The sequence below is a fragment of the Crocodylus porosus genome, unplaced genomic scaffold, assembly GCF_001723895.1.
Source record: "Crocodylus porosus isolate Cpor-Errol unplaced genomic scaffold, CroPor_comp1, whole genome shotgun sequence".
Classification (NCBI taxonomy): domain Eukaryota; kingdom Metazoa; phylum Chordata; order Crocodylia; family Crocodylidae; genus Crocodylus; species Crocodylus porosus.
Window position 1 is genome coordinate 146,101,577 of NW_017728906.1, and position 25,064 is coordinate 146,126,640.

At 40.9% G+C, this 25,064-nt stretch overlaps 1 protein-coding gene across 1 annotated transcript in view; it reads right to left on the reverse strand.

Annotated features, from left to right (window-relative positions):
* Window positions 1-632: 632 nt before the first annotated feature.
* Window positions 633-25,064, reverse strand: part of OLFM4 (olfactomedin 4) — a 31,125-nt gene continuing 6,693 nt past the window's right edge. Inside the window, exons 3-6 of the mRNA XM_019529825.1 lie at window positions 21,771-21,923; window positions 11,804-12,016; window positions 10,779-10,932; window positions 633-2,532 (exon numbers count right to left, since the gene is read on the reverse strand). Coding sequence (XP_019385370.1) covers window positions 1,730-2,532; window positions 10,779-10,932; window positions 11,804-12,016; window positions 21,771-21,923 — 1,323 coding nt within the window. The 3' untranslated portion in view covers window positions 633-1,729. The remainder of the gene's footprint in view (window positions 2,533-10,778; window positions 10,933-11,803; window positions 12,017-21,770; window positions 21,924-25,064) is intronic.

A 25,064-nucleotide genomic window follows, 5' to 3' on the forward strand; every position in this document is an offset into this window, starting at 1 on the left:
AACTAGATGCATAAATGGAAAAAGTATCAGATCAAGAATGGACCTTCAAAGAAATTCGTTTCTGAATTTGTTCCCAGGCTTCTGTTCATAGTGAAAAGTCATGGTAATTATTGAAATAATTAACACCACCCAGCCCCTCAAATGTGGAGAGAAAATGAAACTGCTGCCTTTTCTTTTATTAAACAGAGATTCATTTGGGCTGCTGTGGATTATTTACCAACCAATGTTAACTATGCTGGTTGATCAGATTACTGCATCAGCAACTCAGTGGTTTTCAAATTCACTTGGCACATTTTCAGGAAACAGATGCTGATACCTGATAAGTGACAGCACCTGGCTTAAACATGTGTCATCAACTCATCAGCCTCAGACCTCTCAAGAAGAATTGCAGCTTGGTGGAGAATCTTAACCAAACCAACCAGCATATATCTGTACAGGGAAATAAAGCCTCTCTTACATGCTTGCTGACATATTGATTCACAGCTCATGTTTTTCCAGGAGCTGTTTAAGCACTTGAAGCCAAATGAGTGGAATGATTCTGTTTCAAAGGTTTGGTCAAGTTGCCTTCCTGCTGACTCAAAAGTTTCCCATTTGTTACAACATGACTCAAAAGGCTACAGAACCCAAGCTGAATTTTCAAAATAATTATTTATTAAGCAAAAATGAATCATTTACATCTACTTATGCAGATTTGTCTTGGGGCAAAGACATTACTGTGCATCTAATAAAAGAAATACAACATTCATAGCATTTTTGTAACTGGGCAGCTCCTTATTTAATATTTTCTCACATGATTAAGGGGCAGATATTGACAATGAAGAAAAACCTTTTAGAAACAGTAAATAAAAGTAAAGTAAGCATCCAGAATTATGGGATATAAATAGCATAGGTTGGATTCTCTCACTGATGCTAATGGAGTTGCACCAAGAATGAATTTGACTCCAGGCTAATTGAGTTCAGATTAACCTAATTACAGAATGCCAAAAAAGGCTGAATGGAAGCATGCAGATAACATAGGTTCTGTTCTAGTGCAACATCTGGCATGCATAAAAGACCTCGCCTATAGATCACTGGGGTCAATGGAAATATGTCCATTGTATTCAGTTAGCATTCGATCAAGCCCCAAGGACATAGCGCTGAGAACATGTAACTATTTAAGGTTGTTAATATATGCAGGTGCCTTCTGGAGTGCAGCTTTTAAGAAAGTGATGTAGGGTAGTCCTGCTGTCTAAATACCTTAGCAGATTGCAAGAAAGGAATTATTATATAGCAATGGCCTTTCTAGCATTTCATCTTAATCTATGAGTTCTCTTCATAGATCAAGTCTTAATTCTCTTCTAACTTTAATCCTTTAGCGGTATATGGCAGCAATGTTATATATTTTATTTAGCAGTATGTGAGACCTATATATAAGGGAATTCTTTTTCTTCCATATTTTGAAGAATTATGAGGAAATGCAGTTTCAGCCTCTCTTTGTTACATCAAAATAGGCATTCACCTATCATCATTGTATTAAAGCACTAATTAAAACATGAAGAACCCCATCTTGCAAACAGTAATTCCCAGGTATAGCATTTATTATGATAAGTTATCTCTTCAGTGGAATTATTTGTCATACTAAACCCCATGCCCAATTGCTAGTTCTCTTCAGAGCAAACCTAAAATTAGCATTAATATTGTCCAGAGGAATATCAGACCTGTAATGGTCCAACTCTTCTATATATTCATATTACTGTAACATAGATTTAAAGGTTAGATCATGCCTAATAAGGTAGCCATCATTATAAACATAAAGCTTTTGGTCACTGGGGTTGTAATTGATACTTTGGACTGTTTCTAACATTTTATCCACAATGATACTGATTTGACTTTCCTGTCCAGTCTTTGTGTCATAAGCATAAAAGATTTCTTCTTTCCTGGTGTTCAAAGTTCTTGTGGCATATAGAACACCACATATGATAAAGGCACTGGAAACAGATGGCTTGTACTGTTTTGTCTGCCAAGTATTTAGCACATCAAGTGAGGTCTCATTGAGTTTACTAATCACAATGTTACCAGTGCTGGCCTCAGTTGAATAAATTACCCACAATCCATTCTCATCCACAGAGAAGTCCATATCTTGCCACGCAACACCAGCATAAGAGAAACGGTTACCATAAACAGCATTTGGCAGAGCTTTCCTCAAAACTATGGTATTTGTATTTAAATCAAGTTTGGCTATCTCTCTCGAACCATAATAATTAAAGTACATGAAATTTTTGTAAACTATAGTGCCACTGCCTTCCCCAAATGCCACTCGGTACTCTCTAGGATTTTTGTGTAACAACAGGTCGTCATAGGAATTGTAAAGTCTGTAATATTCTAAGTATCTTGCATCTGGATTCAAAGGTGCAACCCAGTAAAGGTCCTTCACAGGGGTAAGAGGAGAGTAATCCCTTCCCCAGGCACCATACTTGTAGGAAAATCCTCTCCAGTTCAACTGTATATTGTAGGGTTGGCTGACATTGAGAATTCCACCATGAGCACAGCTACCTGAAAACAAAGAGAAAATACAGGGTTTCAAATTGGTATGCTTATGAAACAGGCTTTTATGCAGTCCTTTTTAAGAACTCATTTTGCTGAAAAGAACAGAAATGCATATTTTGATTGTAGAAGATTCAGTTTGCATTAGTGTTTACGCTATGTAAAAAGCACATCTGTGCTGCTTTCACTACTGTCATTGCTTCAGAAAAACGCATACCCTGGTATAATTTACATCAGTTTTGTGTACATTACACCTGGATAATGGGAAGATGGATAAGCAGTTACTGCAGGGTAGTTGCTGGCAGTAGACAAGTATTATTGCTCCTTGCTGTAACATGCCCTTTAGCAAACAGCTACCACAGGATGGAAATAGACAAAACCTAAAGCAGTGCAACTTACATCAGTAGAATTGTACTTTCACAATTCACTTGAACCATGTTCATGGTGAAAAAGCAACAGCAACAAATTATAGACATCAATACCCTTTGTCAGTACGCACTTAGTCAGTACACACTTGGAAAAACAAGTGATCAGTTTGCCATTCCAAATATGCAACCAAATTTCTGTTTCCACGTATCAAAGGTACGCACAAGATAAGCTATGAAATCACACATACTATTCAATTTCAGGATGAAAATATGGGAGACAGGGAAAGGGGAAAAGAGACTCTTAAATCACTGTACATCAGTGAGAGGTAATTAGTGATGCTGCCCTGCCTCTGTACATCAGGGAATTCTAGGAGGAGGAGGGAAAGTAAACAGAAGCAGCAGTTCCAGCGGCTCATTTCAGATTAGCATGCTGCTGTCAAAATCACAGCTTTAAAGCAATGCTTCACAGTGACCATGTCTATACAAGATGCCTACTGCGCAGTTGCTACTGCGCAGTCATTTAGTACTTGCATAGCCAAGTACATTGCAATTCATGCTCCGTGACACTACTGCACAGTAGTAACAAGCTACTGCGCAGTCAGCAACAAGCTACTGCGCAGTCAGCATCTCGTGTAGATATGGCCAGTGACTTCCATCTGAGGCCCTTAGATCAATCGCAGACACTAATAGGCCCAATCTCACTACAGCCCTATAAAGTATAGGTACCTCAGTTCCCCCAAGACCACATGCCCAAGTTTAACCAGGACAGTCCTGGGTTTTCATACAATGTCCCAAGAACATCTTTCAGGACCACTGATCCTTATTTTTTGTATTTCATCCATCAAATTGTTTATTTTATTTATTGCTGCACAAGTCTTGTTCAGGATGTATAACTCTTATCAACAGAATTTGCTCTGTGTTTACCAAGACCAAACAGCCCAGCGGCATGAGCATGTAGGGTGATGAATAGGCTTGGGAATGAAGCGTAAATTTGAACACATTTGGACATTAGCAGTTCTTCAACGCAGTTCTTTGGCTCAAGGTGAATGTCAGTCACACTTGTCTATTGTGTCCTGATGAAGCCAGAACACAAAGTTACTGGAAAAATATTTCTGCTCAGAAATATACAGATGTCTGGTGAATCAGAAACTGCCACCAGCAACACTAACACTGTTTTTTAAGGTGTACTTTTGCCTGACTCTATAACTCTTAAGAGAAGTTGTCACTGAAGTGACCCAGATTTTTATTTTAAAAATATGGTGACCTCAGGTAACAGAGACACTGCTAAATGACCTGCACACACTAATACAGCAAGTTAGTGATCCTTCCAAGAACAGGACCATGATTTCCTGATTCTGTCAGGTGCTTTAACTACTAGAGTATGTTTCTTCTTACAGCAGAAGCCAGGCAAGACTTGAATGTCACGTTTCAGTTAATTGACCATGGTGATGGCTGTTGACATCATTAACACCTAGATCAAGGTAACTGTAGCACACTTCTTTAGTTAAGATGCCACTGAAGCAAGTCACTTGTATTTTTATTTAGAATATATTGAGTGATTAGCCAGCCTGTGATGAGACCAGAAGAAGTGTCCAGAGCACTTCTTAATATGATATATGATTATAAGTCTTAGTGCAGAGGACAAACAATACCCATATAGAGACAGAAGTATCCTTTCCCACCACTAGCTGGTCCATGCTTAAGCTGTGTTGAAGAACATCTGTGGATCAGAATATGGAAGCTTCAGCAGCTACTACCTACACAAGATTCAAAGATGCCTGGGCTTGTGAGCAGAAACATCTCCTGAGCAGCTCACAAACAGATGGGAATGATTGGAAAGCACTTGCCATCTGGAGAATCTAGTGTCTGCCAAATACCAAACACTGCTCCAGGGCAGAGGGATCCAAATGAACCCCTGCAGGATGATTTATCAGTATTTAGAGAGAGGGCTGAACTGCCTCTGGTCTAGAGTCATTTGTCATTTCTCTGTGGCCTTTCCTAGGAATCCTAATAATTCTGCAGAAACTACTGAGAATGTGTAGTTAGCTGTAACCGTGGTATTTCGTGAATACTTGTGAGGAATAAAACTCTGCCTGCCTTCCTCCTCTAAGAAGCCCTACTACTTCTTTCTCACAGTTGTATATATTTCCCTCATGTCTGTTCCCAGCCTGATCCCTTGTGCCAAAACGTATTGTGTGGAGAAAGAACTCACCCACTAACCTCCCTGAGAGTCCCTGATGTGGATGGGATCAGATTTGAATTAGGTGCTTGCTTATGGAGCTCGCTGAGTGCTGAATCACTGCATCATCCACTTGTCACTTTGGTCATACTTTTCTTGGTAAGTACCAAGAATTTGTAGGGCTTTTCATGCCACTGATCAGTCTTCTACCCCTGGAGTTCTCTGTTGGAAGGTGAGCTGAATTTTCTTCTTTTAATGAAAAATGCTGTCAACTACAGTTCCAATTCAGCATTGCAAATCAGCATCCTTGGCTTGGATCTGCACATGCTTATGTGCTTTCCTGACTAAGGATGGACCACAGAGACATTCATTTCCAAATACAACACAAGAGAAACCACTGCTCATCCAGTCAGGCTGAATCTTCAGAAATGGCACTTAGGATAGCTAATGACATGGCCACAGTACTTGCCAGGGACACAGATGCTTGGAGGTGCTTATGTATTGGTTAATGCAATGTAAGAAAGATAATGCAGACAAGAATGCAAAATGGTTTGCAGTTTGGCAGCTCTATGCATCATTTTGAACAGTTTGCTTTATATCTCTATTGTGTATTGGTACCACCGGCATTATAGCTCGTTTTTAACTCTGAACATATTGAATCTATTATGGCACTTAAATCACAGCAATCTTATCTCAGAATTAAATGGTTATTAAATACATCTCAAAAACGTTGATCTACTTAGAAAGACACTGCACCAAACCTTGCAGGTACTGAAGCATTATTGAACTCATATATATGCAACATCAAACCATTTTTCTTGTCATTAAACAGAACACCATTCCAGCTTGATTTTAATAATTCATACATTGTTTCATAAATAAAAAACAAATGTGTATACAGCAGAGAGACCTTTTTTACAAAAGAAATAATAAATTATTATTTCTTCCCTTAAAGAGATCTCTCTGCTGAACGCTTGTTTGTTTTTTATTTATGAAACAATGAATTATTAAAGTTAGAAGCCTGCTCAGTTTTAATGCTATCAAGAATTATTGGAGGTGCCACACAGCCTATGCTTGATTTCGATTTTTTGAAAACTCTTTCAGAAATTTTTTTTTTTTTTAAATCTGAGATATGTTTTGGAAGCTGATCTGTCCTCTGCACAGTTCAGAGAAATTTATTGTTGTGTATTTAATCTAAACTTCCCGCCCTTGTCTGGATGGTCTGGAAAAAATCCACAAAAGAGCCAAAGTCTTGTGTAATCTTGTAAATATTAGGAGACACTTGAAATGTTTCTGCGTGAATTATTCAATATTTTCTTCCTCCTATCTTCACTGTGTTGAGCTAATTGAAATCCTGGTGTGTGAATGGCATATTTTGTCTCTCCATCAGAGCTAAATTTTGAGGCAGGCTGATATTCATGTGGGGAATAAGGTAGAAGGGGGCAAGAACGTATGCTATTCTTTCGTAGCAAGTGATTCATCTTGGGTGTGGTTATGCAAGGGACTGGAGGGCAGCATGCCTGCCTCCTGAGTTTATGGACGGTGAAGAGGTGTGGAGACGACAGGAATAGGCAGAGCCTTAGCTCTACATCCTCAGAGAGCCAGATTCCCAGCTATACATGGAATTTAGGGGTAGCTTTAGCAGTGAATGGCTACACCATCCCCTACTTCCAAACATTCCCAGAGAGAAGAGGAAATCAGAAGAAATTTGTAACTGTTTGAGCCACAATTTTTTTCTGAGCAGCTCCTGGGATAGCAGAGCCAGGCTTACAAAATAGTCTTCTCTGGGAAGGGCACAGTATTATTCCTTCTGATTGCTGCACACAGCCCCTCACAGCCCCGTTGGCTTCCCCTAGTATCGCTAAGGCAGCACATGGGCACAGGGGTCTAATTCACATGGAAGACACTGCAGAACTGAGCCCGTGTTTGTAATGATGCCCTGAAACTATCTGGTACTACAACGCTATGAAAGTTGGTAGTAACTTAAGCACTGATCTTTCCAACGATAACTCATAAACCCGCATTAGTTCAAGACTTAGTCTGCATACTGAGGCCTGGGGTAAATGAAATCAGCATGATCCTGAAACAGAGACCTCTCCCTGGTGAGAGCTGTTTACCAGTAACCTAAAATCTGGTATTAGTTCCTGAAGGAACAACAAAAAAAGCAGCTTTGCTCTTCCATTTGCCCGTCAGCGTCTCCTCTGACTCACCCCTCTCTGCTGACTTTCTCAAATCACTTTAGTCAGATGCGACAAAACCTGCTGCTAAGCCCTCAATGAACAAATTACTGAGCCGTCATCTCTATCCACCTGTCCTGATGCAGTTGGTGGAAATCAGCACAAAAGAGAGACAGCCATTCAGTTTGTCAAAGGGATGGTAGAGTTTGGATAAGTATTTCTGCCATAAATACAGACAATTTCTGGGGAGTGTAGCAGGAATCATAACTTAAAGGGTTTTTTATTATACATGCATTGTCTGAATCCCAGCTCAGGGGGATTCAGATTTAGAAACCTGCAATCAGAGGGCAAGGAAATTGGCGCACACCGCTTTCTTTCTGATGTCCTGCTTAAGAACAAGCCCCCCATGCCCTCTGGAGAGACAGTGTCTGAGGGAGGGCCACATTCAAAACACTAACATAGTGAGTATCTTTCATTACATTCTCCTTCAACTCATGGTCTTAGACAATGTGGAGATTTTCCCATCTCTCCCAAGTCCACATTACCACAAAAATATGCACACACATATGTTTATGTGTGCACATGTGCGCGCGTGTGTGTGGGTGGGTGGGTGGGTGGGATAGGGGATATCTGCAAACAGAACAGAGGTAATTTAATACAAATATTATAAATAGAGTATCAAAGAAAAGCAGAGGAAGGCTGAATGGTTTGGCAGGAACTCAAGTGCAAGCAAGCTTGTGAAGAAAATGTCTGGAAATCTGTCCTCAGATATGGAAATGAGCACTGGAAGCTTCGGCAGCCCATGTGAAGCCTCCAGAAGGACCCATCCAGAAAACCCAATGCACTCACTCACCCCAAGTTCCTGTGCGGCGCCTTTTCCCTCCCACTTGTCTCAGTGAAGAATACGTTCCATACTGCACGCAGTCAGTCTAGAAAGTTTCCAGCAGTTCAATATGAAATGAAAACTGCTGCCTGCTGCACAAAGAATGAATATACCTGCCCACTTATCCCTCTCCACCAAGCACATGAAGCCAAGAGAAACAAGCTTAGAGTGGGGATCTGAATCTAAGTATTTACATAGCCTACTATCTGAGCAGCTGCACTCCCTAACAAAGCTGATCATAAGGAAATCCAGGACAGCCAGGACATTCATCCAGGACAACCCTCCTCCCCCATCCACCCTATACTCTCCCACGTAGGTAGGGATGGGGCAGCATGCCAGGCTTCGTGCTGCACCAACTCCTGGCCAAACTATGTCCTGCAACTGCTGCATTTCTGGAATGCACATTGTAATTCTCAATAGCCAGGTGGAACAGGCCTCTGAAATCCAGGACTGTCTGAACCAAACTGAGACATATGGTCACCCTACCTAATAGGCAGGGCACAGCCACTATTCCAGCCCCAGCCAGTGGAGAAATCATGTCACTAAATACTTCCCTCAAAATGGAATTATAACCACTGAGTTTGCCTAATAGTAGACCCAGAGACCACACTCCCAGCCTGCTCCCAACATTTTTAACTAGGTGGCAGCCCAGCTGTGCCATGGAGAATTTCTCTACATAGCCATGCATTGGAGGTCATCTACAGCCAGATTTCAACTCATGTAAATTGTCACAGTTCAGCTGAAGTCAGTGGAGCTGTGACAGTTTATACTACCTGAGAATCTAGCTTTCCAAGTCATTCCCTGCACTATGAAAGCCACTGCACTGAACAAACAAGCTACAGTCAAGTCAACCAGGGAAGAAGTCACACGCAGCCATACACCCCTGAAGTACACAACGCTATTGTTAAAGACTTTAGTACATTTCAGCTGTAATAAAAGCTAACTGAAGTTAGGCTGAGAAGAAAGAGGCAGCTTTTCTCTCCACACCATCACCCTCAATAAATCAATGAGATGCCCTTCAAATACTTTAAAAACACTAAATTTTTCACTGAACCATGTTAAGCCTTTTCTAAGGATTATAGAAGGCCTTTAAAGTTTTTTGAATGTAGGATATTTTTTTTTGTCTGACCCCCAGACATGGTGGTGTTCGTATTTTCTGTCAAAAATGAGCGGAAGTCGTTGCCTAAAGTGCTGGCATAACTCCAAGGAGGTCATTAAGGAAAGTTTTCTGAAGCAAGGGGAAGCTTTTTCTCTTATCAATTTATCTGTCCTTCCAATGGGAAACCTAAACTAACTAACCTGAAGGTGATGAGAGACTAGCCCTTGTAGGCAGTATAGCTTCACTATCTGTATATTAGAAAGTGCCTTCCCCAAACCTTCCCCAGTTAGTCTGGCTCCCTTCTGATTGTTAACCAAATTATCAGGGATGAAGGGAAAACCAGATTTCTTCTCCAACAGTTTTATATACATAAAAGATCTTTCGCTTTTATAACAATTGTAAAAAAATAGAAACCATATAAATATATACAAGGGATTATCAGGGCTTGAAAAACTCTCATTAGTGCATGGGAAGGTTTCCCAGAGGTAAATACACTATTAATGTCCACTGAGGTGAAGCTGCTTTTTTGTTAAAAAAAAAAGAATTAAGAGAAAATCTTGGTTCCACTGAAGAGAACAGTAAAAATACTGTTGACTTCAGTAGATCCAGGATTTCAGCCTATGGGTTTCTATAGATTTCATAGACATTAGGGCTGGAAGGGACCTCGGAAGATCATCGACTCCAGCCCCCTGCCCAGGGCAGGAAGTCAGCAGGGGTCATAGGATCCCAGCAAGAGAAACATCCAAATGTCTCTTGAAGGGGTTCAAAGTAGGTGCCTGAACCACCTCTGGTGGCAGTCTATTATGTGCTTGTTCACGTTCTAATTAGAACTCAATTAATCGAGTCTGCTCCATGTTCTCATTAGAATGCTCCAGCATCACATCACCATCATGTGTTTGAACCCCCACGCATTTCAAAATGGCTGCAGGGGTATTTTATCTAAACCTCATTGAATGAGCCTTATATAAGCACCCTGTGACTGTTTTGAAATGTGCAAGGGCTCTCCAGGAACCACTCCAATTAAAATGCCCCACTCCCCCACCCTCCAGCATATGTATAGGCAGCCTATATCTCTAGCCTTCAGGGTCAAGATGAATCTTCTGCATGTGAGCCCTATGTAGCACACAACTAGGCTTGAACTTGCATACAAACAGCGTCAGTGTAGCCACTGCTGCTCAAAAGTTTCTCAAGTAACAGGAAAGTGAAATCCACAAGGTCCAGAACACTTCCATGGAAGCTAGTAATATCAGAGCTGGTCAGAAAACCCATAATGTTCCCACAGTTAGAAAGTGTTTATAAAAGAGGCCAGTACAAATTTTCATGCTTTTTTGCTGCTTTCTAGGTGGGAAATAGTAAGAATTGATTAAAGCACTTTTCTTCAGTTCTCACTTTTCATATTAACCCACTGTCAAAATGTGAGTAGGTATCTGGTAAATGTCTCGTGCTGTGTGTTATCATTCTCATTATATTTAATATTAATAATCAATTAATTTGCTCTTCCTCCACTTCTCACATTTCTTCATATGTGGTCAATAAAAGCAATGCTTACCTGGTGGGAAATAGGGTACTTCTGTAGTCTTATTGCTGTGCTCTTCACACGCCTTCAACTGATTCTGCAGATACACAATTTGCCGACGAATTGCAAGGATATTGTTTGTGTCCATTGATTCCATATCATTCACTATGAGAGTCAGATTCTTGATCTAGACAAACAAAAGTTTAGAATTAAATTCTGTAATCATTTTAGGCAGGGTTTATCATTTCACAGTAGATGCTACAGAATAAGCTTTTAACATATGTTTGATTATGTTTTAGAATAAGTTTGATTATGTCTAACAAGAAAATGCTTGTAATTCTGAAACTCAATCATGTACCATAATGCAAAATATTGCAATAAAAATAATAGACTCATAGGGTTGCAAAAGACCTCAAAGGTCATCTTGTCCAACTCCATGCATGAAAACAGGAATGCTATTCCTGTCCACTAATGCTTACCCCAATATTAACCTTTCCTTGAAATGTTACCTCCCCAAGTAAATAAAATATTCTCTTATCCATGGCTAAAGAGGACCACGAAGAAATTCATTATATTTTATCTATTAACTGCTTTACTTTATTGTCACTATTCATTCCAAGTGAGTGACAAATGACACTCTTGAAAATGTGATTAATTGTATGTTGGGAAGGTGAGTCTTTTCCAGTTCCTGATTTTATATTTATTGGGCTACTATCATGGTCATGAGAAGTTAACTTTTAAATTATTTGAGTTAAGGAGCAGCAGCTGACAGCCAGGGGAGCCTACAGATTAATATTTATTAAATAATTTAGTCAGCACTTTTATTCAATAGGGCATTCAAGAACTTTAGCTTTCAGGTACATGAATGAAAAGGAGGTTCTAGTTTTCATTTCTGCCATATATAAAGAAAAAAATATAGATTTATTTTAAATTACACCAAGGAAAATCCAGAATAATTCCACTGACAACAACTGGAGACAATGTAATAATGTAGTGATATAACCAAGAAAAAAAATTGTAATTTGAACCTGAATGGCTCAATAGCACTCTTCCAATACCTCCACATATAGTTGCTCAACGATCACATTACTTTCACCAAGTGTCGATTTCAGCTGAGTAATTAGCTTCTCCATTTCTATGATTTCCATTTTCAGTAACTGGAAGTCCAATTCAGTATAGGAACCACTTGTCTTCTCCATAAATTCCAACCTTATAGTTAGATTTTGGATTTTTTGTTCATACAATTCTACTGTTTTCATGTACAGTGTAACCTAAAAGGTAAGCACATTTTCCAGTTCAGGTTAGCAAATATAACATGGATGCTTGACATCTTTATTCCATACACACAAGTGGCATCAGGGCTACATGTACATAAAATGCTAAATTTGGCTCCTGTTTAGATCTGTGCAACCATATTGAAGTCTCATAAGGATTACTTGGGTATAACTGAGAACAGAATTTGTGGATAAATTTTTATTCCTCATCCATGTTTCCTGTAGAGCTAGGGACAGACATTCAAAAACACAGAGTCTGAATTGATTCAATCTTGACAGGTTAGTCTAACCTGGCTAGGCTAAGCCAGTTTGTAACTGAACAGACATCCCCCCTGAACTGAAGGAATGTCAGCACATACTTGCAGTGGCTCCGGCTAGAAGTTGGGGGGCGCTAGAGCAGCCCTCCCTTCTCTTCCTCAGTGCTGAGCTGAGGACGGCATGGCCAGGCCCCTGAAGGGTTAGAGAGGGGTCCTCCCTCCAAGCACCCACCAGGCACAGTATTTATGACCCCTAACTCAGTGTTTATCAGCCCATTAAGAAAACAAAAGTTTCACAGCTACCTGTTGATTAGCTCCAAAAAGCCCTAAATGGGCACAGTGCTGTCTACCTTTGTCCTGTCTGCTACAGCACCATAGCCAGCATGTGGTAAGCTAGCTAATACTGAGAGGTTTCTGCGTAAGAAAGAGGGGAGGGGGGAATCCCTGCTTAGCAGGGAGCAATGGGAAGCCAGGCAGACGCCTGCAGTCTCTGCCAGAGCTCCAGCCAGGGAGCAGAGGGTAGGGGCCAGCCCTCAGGTGGAGCAGAGAGTCCAGCCCATAGAGCATGCTGGGATGCTGTGGGAGTCTAGTTTAACTTAAACCAAGAAGAGGTCTGGGATAGACATTGCATAAACTGGTTTGAGCCGAATCAGTTAAGTCTGATATTACATTCAATCAGGTTCATCTCAAATCAGTTTCAGCCATTTTCAAACTGGTTTGCGTGCATTGAATATCTGTTCAATTGCAGCTTTAAACCAGTTTATGATCACTTAAACCAGTTTTAGTGTAATGTCTGTCCCTAGCCTGGAAGATAACTTTTATACCAGTTTTGTGTAGAATTTATGGGGCCGGATTCTAACAGATAACTGCAGTGGTAATTTAATATGAAGGACTTAACTGAAAAATATTAGTGTCCTGAAAAATCTGAGCGAGGTCTCCAAATGCTGACATTTCTTTCCACTGACTGCAAGGAACACTCCATCAGAGAGCGTTTTATATTTGATGCAACTCTTTTCTTAAGTAGAGCTCTTTGGACCCCTTAAAAAGTACAGTTTTAGCTTTACATACTTTTTAAAATACAGCACTTTATCCATCCCAAAACTAGTTTAAACTAAAGCTATTTGAGATGAAAAAATATTTTCAACCTTTAGCTTGAATAACTTATACAGCCAGTTCTTCAGCTGTGGAACCTTTAAACAGATGGTTGGATAAATATACTTTCAAAATATATATCTGCTAATGCAAAGGTCACTGTGCAAATGGTGTAAAGAGCAATGTCAAAGGCTTCTTATAGATTTGGAATATTTTCTAGAAAATCAGAGTTACACAAAAATTAACAGTTTGGAAAAAATATAATTCTGTATTCTATATGTTTCTTACTACTGAAAATGTGCCATTTGCCTTTAAATGATTCTGATGGCCCTGCAAAAGTTGAAGAATCTCTCAACAGCTACTAATATGTCCCACTAGTAGCTCTGCAATTATGGCCTAAGAATACATGTCTATTATATGCCCCTATTTTCAGATGTTTATCATACCTTTAAATCTTGCCTTTCTGTCTGAAATTGCTTATGAATATGTTCAGCCCAACAATTTAAAAATCAATTTAATCACTTTTGCATGATATTAACATGAATTAAAATGTTTTTCATCTGTCAATAATGTTTCCGTTCCATTTTAAACAAGGCCACAGCTCATAGATGTTCTTTTAAAATTTTGACATGGGGAGAGTTTTTATTAAAACTAAAGCCTTGCTGCTCTACTGTCCTTACGTTATCCTGTCCAGATTCCCAACTGAGACTTTGGAACAACTGCAAAAGAAACCTCCTTTAAATAATTCTTTCCAAGGTTTACACTAAATCCAGTGTATGCTGGTACTGGACTTTAATACTTTAGTAAGTAGTTCATATATACTCATGCTGGATAGATATGATCAATTCAGCCTATAATTCTGTGTCTTGGTATTGAATCTCAGTGATTTACTTGAAAAAGCAGAGCCTAAGATAAGAAAATACTCTTTTCAGAATCGTAATTTTCTATGCAACCGTATCTCAGCTACTTTCCAAATCAGAACAAACTCTTTGTGCGTGATTCCTTATACATATAGAAAATATTTCATGAACCATGTTACGTTCTCAGACATACAATTTATGCATTCCCATGCATTTCAACTGGGATTTCTAAACATGTTTTCAAACCCAAATATGGACCAGATCCTGAGCTGGCATAAATTTGGGATGGTCCTACAGATTCTAATAGACATACAATGATTTATCCTAGCAAGAATCTAACTGTCTGTGTCATCTATTCCCAATCTGTATACATTGGAATCTACTCCCAATCCTGTAAAAATTCAGGCTAAGGGATAACTAAACCATATATTGGCCCAAGGCACATGACCCCTTTAAAGCATTTTTCTGCATGAGTAAAATAGGTTTGCCACAGTGTAGTTGTCACTTACTCCGAGTTAAAAGCAGGCAGATGGACAGTTACCACAAATCAGCTGCTCTCTGTGATAAGACCATGATCCCTTTTAATTCAGTTTGGACATTTGTTCCTCCCCAGAGAGACTGTCTCTCTGATGACTGTTCCATTGTATGGCAGTTAGACCCATTCATCCTTAACACTTTGTAAACACTGGTCTTATGGCTGTGAGGCTGGTTAGACAACCAATAAAAATATAGCAAATGGAGGGCACAAACTGCTAAACTAAGGGAGTTTCACTCAGTCCAGTAGATAATTACCTCTAAAAGAATGGGTGTAAAACTCCACTGGTATAAGTTATATTGAGCATGCCTACATGAGACATTTAATGACTAAATAACTGCACAGTAAAAGTCTTGGCATCTATACATGCACCACTATTAGGATGCACAAAACTAATAAACTCTGCAGCAGGGTTATACTTGTAAATACGTGCTGCAGAGTTTTTTCATGCACACCAGCACATGTGAGGATGCTGCCCCGGCTGGCTGGGGCACAGGATGCTTCAGCACAAAGCTAGCCAGCAAGGAGCCGCTTCACTGAAGCACCCTTGTACCCCAGCCAGTCCCTCTGCAGAAGCTGAAGCTGGGTTGGAGCAGCCCTGGGCTAGCAACCTGACCCCCTGGGTCCCCTACCAGCATGGGCTGCTCCAACCAGGCTCCATGTGATGTGCATGAATAAATTCTGGATCAATATGCCCCAGAGATTTTTGCTTTTGGGCACACATTCAAAAAGAGCACCCAGAATGAAAAAAATACTCCAGAGCTATAAGCTCCAGAATTTATTAATTTGCATAAATTGCAGACTTCATTTGTCCTTAGACCATTTAGACATAACCATTTCGTTAACACAAACATGATATTATTTGCTCTCTGGTCACCTGGTGGCTGGGTCCAGTAATGGAAGCCTAGAGTTTGGGCTACCCCTTGTTCATACTATCTCAGTCCATGACATAATGAAATGCAGTGTGCATCAGTTCGCAAAACTAATGCAAAGTGCATTGAGATTTATAATTTTCTGTCCATACCTTGATTCTGTCTTTGGGTGATTGTCCCTGATCCTCTCAGACAGGCCAACACATCCTCTCAAAAACCCAACACGTAAACCACATTTTAGGATACACATCGATAATCATTAGTGGTCAAGCTAGAGACCTTAGATGAAGTATATAAATAGTGCACAGGACTTGCACACTTACAGAACTAGAATGAAGCTACTTTAGGCATATTCCAGAATAATTCCTGCTAAGGTTTTCTTCTTTCAAGTGCTAGCACACTAAGGCCATGAAAGGGGCAAGGAAAAAAACCTATAATGTTCATTTATTGCCCTTGGTATTTATCAGCACGGGTTTCTCAGCATACAAACCAACAGTCCTCCAACATACAGATGGACAATGGAGGAGCAGGGCTGAAGAAGCAGCAGGAAGACATAAAATGGAAAAATGTGGAGAATGAAACTAGGATAGAAGTGACAGGAGCTGACCATTCTGAAAAGTCACATATGCAAGTGCAACAGCCTCAGGGAAGTTTGACTTCTACGATCACATGACAAGATTTCACCTACCTGACATGCAACCCACATGTGGGCATCAAGGAGGATTTTCTAACAGAATAATCTATTTTGGACAGAGTCTTTATCTGTGTTGGGAAGGCGTGCTTTCTTTTCCCATTATTATTATTGCATGAGGATGTCCTGGGCTTAGTGGCTCCTACCGAGAAAGGCACATTTTCCCCCTGCATTTAAGTTCCTATTCTCTTCCTTCTTTTAAGGGACGCAAAGTGAGCCAAACTGTCTCATGCTGAGAAGAAGAGCTGATTCCTACATTATTTTAAAGGTTAATTTGTTCATAATCATAATTAGAGTGGCAAAGGTTCAAGTTGCAAATGAAAAATTAGCCTGATATTTTCAGCCTACAGTTTGAGCTGATTTGGAATATGAGAGCATCTTTTTATCTGTGAACTTCATTGCCTGCTGATTTTATAAAAGGGCCCCTGTGCTTGTTGAATTAGCAGCCTACAATCAGGCAAAAGGTTAGAGATTCAATCAGGTTGTTTATCTGGGACTTGCAGTACATGTACAGCATCTCTTAAAGGGTCCAATGCTTTGGTTTTTACTTGGGAAGAACTCCTGTTAGCTGCAAAAAGAATCAAGACAAAGCAAGTAAGGGAAGGAGGACTCCCCACCACTACCACCACCATTACCACCAGCAGCAGCACATCAGGATTAGGTACCTTAGTCCAGTTAGATACCAAATAGAATAAAATCTGGCTATAGTAGAATATAGGCTGCCTATATACATGCTCCAATGTATTCTATTTAGAACATGTCAGAGCAGACTCAATTAATCTTCTTTAAAAGTTAAAGTTTAACTTTAAGTTTAGTTAAAGCAGGGATGTTTTAACTAAAGCTTACTGAAGGAGTTAAAGCAGCCCATGGACATTTTTAAGAACACGGGGACTTAATACATGTGATACTGTGGTGTTTTAACTATAGCAGCTATCCAGGAACCACTCTAATTAAAACTTCCCCCCACACCCAAGCACATGTATAGGCAGCCTTTGTGCCTGAAGTTTCCTTAGTTGCTTCACATTCTACAACAATCTAATAAAAGCCCATACAGCATAAAGATCAGTCCAGGTTGAAAAACTAAATCTTATTTGAACTTCCTCAAAATGTATTGAAGCAAGGGCTGGAGCTAGGGTTTTGGTTCAGGCCTACCTCGCTATGGAATTGGAAAATTATTTTTTTTTTTTGTTATTCCTTTAGTTTGTTTGTAAGTGTATGCAGGAACAAAGAAGAATATTGGCAGTGTATACCCAGGGGGATATCTACACATTTAGAAAGGTGAGAAACTCATTTGAAATATATATTTACATGGGACAAGTACAAATAGGCACCTGGATTCATGCTGCCTTCCTCTCCACATTTTTAAATTATTCCAAATCAAAGGTTTTTGGGGCAATACTCAGTAACTTTTTTCTTTCTACAGACCAATAACATAATACTTAAGAACTTTTAACACCTCTGTAGTTCAACTAACCTCTAATTTGTTTGTTTTCATTTCTGAGCCCTGTGTGGCTCTTCGCCTGGGATCACATTGTAAGATCTGTCACACTGTATCTAGCTTGATGCTTTGCAAGGCTGCTTGGCTGATCAGTCTCGACAGGATGAAGTTCAGTGAACCCTGGGTTAGGTCAAGAATTTTCACTGTCTACATCTGAAGTTGAAAACTGAGGGTCATATCTTAAAATGATGTGCACTGGCACTGCTCCATTAGAAGACAGAAGCAACAACAAGACTGGGTCTAACCGACATACAGTGGAATAGTCATCAGAGAGACAGTCTCTTTAGGAAGGAACAAACTGCAATGAATTGGGGTATACCCTCTGCAGCAGGGTAATACTTTTATTTTTAATAAACTGCAGCAGAGTTCATTAGTTTTCTGTGTCATAATTGAAATGCATATGTAGATCCACCCCTATTTTCTCAACTACAAGACCACTGAGTTCAAGATCCTGAGGAAAGGAAGAATAGGGAGCAGCAGAGTAAGGACTCTAGACTTTAGGAAAGCAGACTTTGACTCATTTATGGAACTCCTGAGCAGGATCCCCTAAGAAGCCAGTCTAAGGGAAGGAGGAGTCCAGGAGAGCTGGCTGTACTTTAAAGAAGCCTTACTGAGAGTGCAGGAGCAAACCATCCTGATGTGCAGGAAGACTAGCGAGTATGGAAGAAGACCAGCTTAGCTAAGCAGGGAACTCTTCAGTAAACTAAGCCACAAAAATGAAACTTATAAGAAGTGGAAACTTTGACAAAATAATGAGGAGGAGCATAAGCCTATTGCTCAGGCATGCAGGGAGGAAATCAGGACAGCCAAAGCACAACTAGAATTGCAGCTAGGAAGGGATTAGGGCTGTGCAAAATTTCAGCTGCTGTTTCATTTCAGAGATGTTTTGGACCATTTTGGCACCTGAAACACCAAATCTGAATTGAAACATAAGGCTCAGAAAAAATCTCTGAAACAAAATGAGGCATCTGAAACATTCTGGACATGTTTTGGAGATGTTTCGGAAAAGTTTGGAGTTTCAGAACCAGTCTTGCAGGGAATCAGCTGTACACTGCTCCCCTGCTGCACAACTCAGCTCCACAGGGAGCAGAGATCCGTGCCAGGGGTCTCTTCACCACCGCTGCCCACCCCGCGCTACCCCGGTGATGCAGGGTTGCACAGAGTGGGCAGTGATGGTGAGGAGACCCTGGTGCAGATCTCGCTCCCTGCAGAGCCAGGTCATGTGGCAAAGCAGTTCTGGTCTTTGCCGGGCAACAGCACCATAATCTTTGAAAACTCATGGTGATCAGGAGAGTTCCTGGATGATTGAAGAAAGGCAAATATAATGCCCATATTTAAGAAGGGAAAAAAGGAGGATCCATGGAACTACAGATCAGTCAGCCTCACCTCACTCCCTGGAAAAATTATGGAGCAGATCCCAAAGGAATCCATTTCTAAGCACTTGGAGGAGAAGAAGGTGATTAGGAAGAGTCAGCATGGATTCACCAAGGGCAAGTCATGCCTAACCAACCTGATACCTCATCATAGAAGGCAGACTGGCTCTGTGGATGCAGGGAGACCAGTAAAGCTAAGGAAGTACAGGCTGGATGAATGGATTGAAAGGTGGATAGAAAACTGGCTGGAGCATCTGGCTCAGAGAGTACTAATCAATGGCTCGATGCCTAGTTGGCAGCTGGTATCAAATGGAGTCCCCCTGGGGTCAGTCCTCAGGCCAGTTTTGTTCAACATCTTCATTAATGACTTGGAAGATGGCGCAGAGTGTACCCTCAACAAGTTTGCAGATGAAACCAAGCAGGGAGGAGTAGATATGCTGGAGGGTAGGGCTAGGCTTCAGGGTGACCTAGACAAATTGGAGGATTGGGCCAAACAAAGAGAAATCCAAAGTCCTGCACTTAGCATGGAACAGTCCCATGCACCAGTACAGGCTGGGGGCTGACTGGCTGGGCAGCAGCTCTGCAGAAAAGGACCTGAGAGTTACAGTGGACAAGAAACTGAATCTGAGCCAACTGTACTCTTGTTGCAAAGAAAGTTAACGGCTTACCGGGCTGCTTTGGTAGGTGTGCTGCCAGCAGGTCAAGGGAAATGATTATTCCCCTCTACTCAGCACTGGTGAGGCCACATCTGGAGTACTATGTTCAGCTTTGGGTCCCCCACTACAGAAAGGAAGTGGACAAATTGGAGAGAGTCTAGCAGGGGGCAACAAAAATGGTGAGGGGGCTGGGGGACATGACTTATGAGGAAGGACCGGGGGAACTGGGTTTATATAGTCTAGAAAAGAGGATGCTGGGAGGTTAACAGCAACCTTCAACTACCTGAAGGAAGATTCGAAAGAGAATGGAGCTGGACTGTTCTCATTGGTGGCAGATGACAGAACAAGGAGCAACAGGCTCAAGTTGTAGCAAGGCAAGTTCAGGTTAGCTAAACATTCTTACTAGAAGTGTAGTAAAACACTTGAACAGGTACCCAGAGAGGTGGTGGAATCTCCACCCTTGGAAGTTTTTAAGATGTGGCTAGACAAAGCTTTGACTGGGATGATCTAGTTGGGGATGGTCCTGCTTTGAACTGAGGGTTGGACTAGATGACCTCCTGAGGTCCCTTCCAACCCTAATTTTCTATGATTCTATTAACCCATTAACTTGAAGAGGGCTATATCATGCATGCCAGTAGAGTCTAACCACTTCTTTAAAAAAGAAAGCTGCTAGAGTTCTGAAAAAAACTTTAAAACTCCAGCTATCACTACTTATTCCTTACTCTGATAAAACTCTCATTGCAGAGCTGCATTTCCATAGAAGATTGGTCTCATGTCAGTCCTCTCTGATCAAAAAGTCTTTGCAGAATTGTGGATCTGAGCCTGCCCTCTTGCAGCCAATTAAAATGTTGCTACTGAGCACAAGGGGAGCAATGTGGGACTTCAGTGTTCATACCTCAATGTCTTCGTAGATTGTTAACGTCAAGTTATACATTCCTACTAAAGTGATCAGGTAATTCCTATACTCAAAGGCACTGAGATTTCTGTCAGATTGCTCTTCATATCCCTACTGACAATTGAATGTGTGTCAGTGAATGCGTGTTAGCTCCAGTTATTTCAAAGCAAATTATTTCAACTGAAAGTATCTCTGCATAGGATCCTGCATCCCCGCGTTGTTCTGTTTTTTATGCATAACTTCTTATCTGTTCTTGATTATACCAGAAGAGAATTATGAATATTTATGGTTAGAATTTATAATTTAGTTCTGTGCCTTTTTCTGCTGATTAATTCAAGGACACTTCATTTCGTAAGATGCCTGGTTGCTGGAGCAAACACTTTCTCCTGGACACCAAATTTAAGCTCTGAATTTCTCTCCTAACATAAGCCAAATACAGATCCTTGTACTCATAAGCTGTTTCACTCAGGGTACTTCAGCCATTGAGATATTTGTGGGTTTAACTGGGTTCTGTGGGATTTAAATGCTTGTACCAAAGAACCCAAGTAGAATGAGGCTAAGGAATTTGTCTTTAAAAAGAATGCATAATTTGATCATCTCATTGCTCGGCCTTCAGATGTTGAAATATTTTATTTTTTCACCTTTTAAGACTATGGAGGAGTCAAGAAATATATTTTTACCCATTTCTTTAGTCTGGCTGGAATTTACCGTTGCCCTCTTTTCCTCACTCTGTCTCCTAAGCTGGATACATACAGATAATAACACAGAGGATGCAGGGTTCCTGGCTTCCTATCGGACAAGCTGTATACAGGAATCACAGACAAGCAAGTATTGTGCATACAATGTGACATTGCAAAGAATCAATTCTATGCTATAGGGCTGCATATATTATATTTAATCACCTTGTATTCTTATACAACTCTTTTCTGAAAAGTACCAAATGCTGCTGACTGCTATACTCTTAAGATTACCCATTTTTCCCTTAATATAGGATTGGCAGGTACATAAAAAGGATACCTTACTTTAGACAGTTCACTCTCAAATTTCTGCGACAGGGTCTGGGCTATGATTTCCAATTTCTCAACCTTCTGCACAGGAAATGTAGTGTCTGGCAGGTACACAGAGCACTGGCATATTCCCCGGTCATCCAAAGAACCGGACACGTTGGAAAATAGCTGTAATTAGAAGTATATATAATAAAGTTTTAAAAAGTCAATATTTTACTTGGAATCAAAGGTAAAGTCTTACTGTTCCTCAAGTAAGGAAAAAGTTAAGCTGTAATAATAATAATTATAATGATGATGATGATGATGATGATACCGCTGATTAGATAAAAAGTGTTAATGATTTTTACACCTTTCTTCCAATAGATTCAAAGGGTCTTCTGATTAGTTCAGCTTCACAACTCCTCTATGGAAGTAGTTAAATATCATTATCACTATTTTTCAATTGGGGAAACTGGGCACATCTACACAAGATAATTATTGCACAATTAACTAATTAGATATGTAGTAAGCACCTCGACATCTACACGTGCGCCCCTATTAGACTGAATTAAACTAATTTGCTATGCAGCAGGCTAGTACTGCTTAAATACAATACAATACTAGTAAATACAAGTACTATCCCGCTGCAGAGTAAAAAACTCCGCAGCAGCACACATGTAGATGCTGGAGGGGCTGGCTGGAGCACAGGGGTGCTTCAGTGAGGGGGCTACCGGCTGGCTTGCCCCAGGCTGAAGCACTCTTATGCCCTAGCCAGCCCGTCCACTGCATGTAGAGCCAGGGGGAGCAGCCCTGAGCTGGCAAGTTGACCAGTGGTATCCACTGCCAGCTAGGGTTGCTCTAACCCACTCCACATGTTGCACATGAATAAACTCCAGACCTGATTGCTCCAAAGTTAATTGCTCCTGGGCGTACGTTCAAATGGCATGCCCAGGAGCAAAACAGTCCAGGGCAATAAGCTCCAGTGTTTATCCATGCACAATAATAGCATGTGTAGACGCACCCACTGAGATGCAGAAAGGCCCCTTCTAGTCCTATGTTCCTAAAAAAGTCAAGAGGTTTTTCTTAAGGATAAATGAGCACATGTCAGATCATAAAATAAAAATAGCATTCACAATAAACATTTAGGTCTTACAAGCCCTGCATATACAACAAAGTTATACCGGTGTAAATCATTTTTTCAACAGTTGAAAAAAGGGAGCAGACACACTATATATAGACCTACACAGCTGTAACTTACTAAAATCCAATATAATGTAGCCCCAGGAAGAAACAGCATCCATGCAACTTACAGAGCTATAAGTGACTTTTGTCTGCAGTTATCCTGGGGTAATCATTTGCTCAGTGCAAACAAGCTATTACCTGCACTCACACCAATGGTGAAGCACTGTAATAGTACCTATTGTGGCAATTGCCCCTGGATAACTGATCATTACAGGCAACCCCCAATTAGCGCTCTTAATTGGTTCCTGATAAACCAAACATTAAGCGAAACTAAAAGTATTTGATGACCCAAGATGGTGACCACAATAGTTTTTAATGACCCAGGATGGTGACCACGAGCATTTTAACAAAGCTCGCTGTACACTAAGTGGAATCAGATGTTAAGTTAAAATGAGCGTTATAGTGAAATAGTGCTAAGTGAAACAGCATTCAGTGGGGGTTGACTGTATTCCCCTCCCTGGTCCCAACGTAATCTGCATCAGTGTACACATCCAACATAAATCATTACATTGTCAATGTCTGATAAGTACAGGACCATATGGTGTATTTTGATCAGACCCATTCAGTGTTTTTCATCCATAGACTATAAGTAGTTTACAAAATCTGGTTCAGATTTGACTGATAAAAGATTCTATCGAAATTGATCTTTCCTAAGAAGGAATTTTTATTTTAACTAAACCACATTTTGCAAAAAGGAAATGTTTAACCTGCAATTCCTAGAACACCAGTTCTGTACTCAACCCTAAGCACATGCAAGGTGAAGGTTTTAAAAGTTCATATCCAAGCTGTAATAGCTTATGTGCCACTATTTTTAATTGCTACTACAGGATATGAAGGTACTAGCAACCCTGCATCCCTATGCCATCCATCAGTGGCTTTTCAGGTTAGTTTGTGCACCTAATTTCCAAGACCTTGGCCTAGCTCACCATGCCCTCACATTCCCCATGCTCCAACCTGAAATGTCAATACAGAACTCTGGAAGGATGGAATCCCTAGGTTAATCTAGGAACTAGGGCTAGCCTCAAGGATCAAGGACAACAAAAAGTCCTTTTTTAAATACATAGGGGGTATGAAGAAGGCACCAGGTAACATGGGGCCCCTGCTGGACATGCTTGGCAATCTGGTAGCTGCACCAGAGGAAAAGGCAGATCTTCTGGAGGGGCTGGCTGTGTTTAAATCAGCAGGTCCAGATGCTCTCCACCCTAGGGTGCTGAGGGAACTGGCAGGGGTTATCATGGGGCCCAGGCACAGCTTTATGAGCACTCATGGTGCTCTGGCCAGGTGCCAGACAACTGAAAGAAGGCCAGTATGGTACCCATTTTACAAAAAAGGGAGGAAGGAAGACCAGGGCAACTATAGGCCCGTTAGTCTTACTTCAGTCCTGGGGAAGCTCTTTGAGAAAATTATCCAGGAGCACATCTGTGAGGGACCAGCAGTGGGGAGGATGCTCAGGGACAATCAGCATGGGTTCATTAAGGGCAGATCCTGTCAGACCAACCTGATTGCCTTCTATGATCAGGTCACAAAATCATTGGACACAGGTGTTGCGGTGGATGTAGTCTTTCTGGACTTCAGCAAGGCCTTTGATACTGTCTCCCACCCATTCTCATTAAAAAACTAGGTGACTGTGGCACTAATGCCTACACAGTAAAATGGGTTGCAAATTGGCTGAGGGGCTGCATCCAGAGAGTGGTGGTGGATGGGTCACATTCGACCTGAAGGGATGTGAGCAGTGGAGTCCCCCAGGGCTTGGTCCTTGGGCCCGCACTGCTCAATTTCTTTATTAGCAACTTGGATGAGGAGGTGAAAAGCACCCTGTTCAAATCTGCTGACAACACCAAGATTTGGGGTGAGACGGGCACGCTAGAAGGGAGGGACAGGATACAGCTGGACCTGGACAGGTTACAGGGGTGGGCAAATGAGAACAGGATGGGATTTAATACTGACAAGTGCAGGGTACTGCACGTGGGCAGCAAAAACCAGCAGCATACCTACAGGCTAGGGAACTCCCTTCTCGAAAGCACAGAGGCAGAAAGAGATCTTGGAATCATTATCGATTCCAAAATGAACATGGGCCGCCCACGTGAG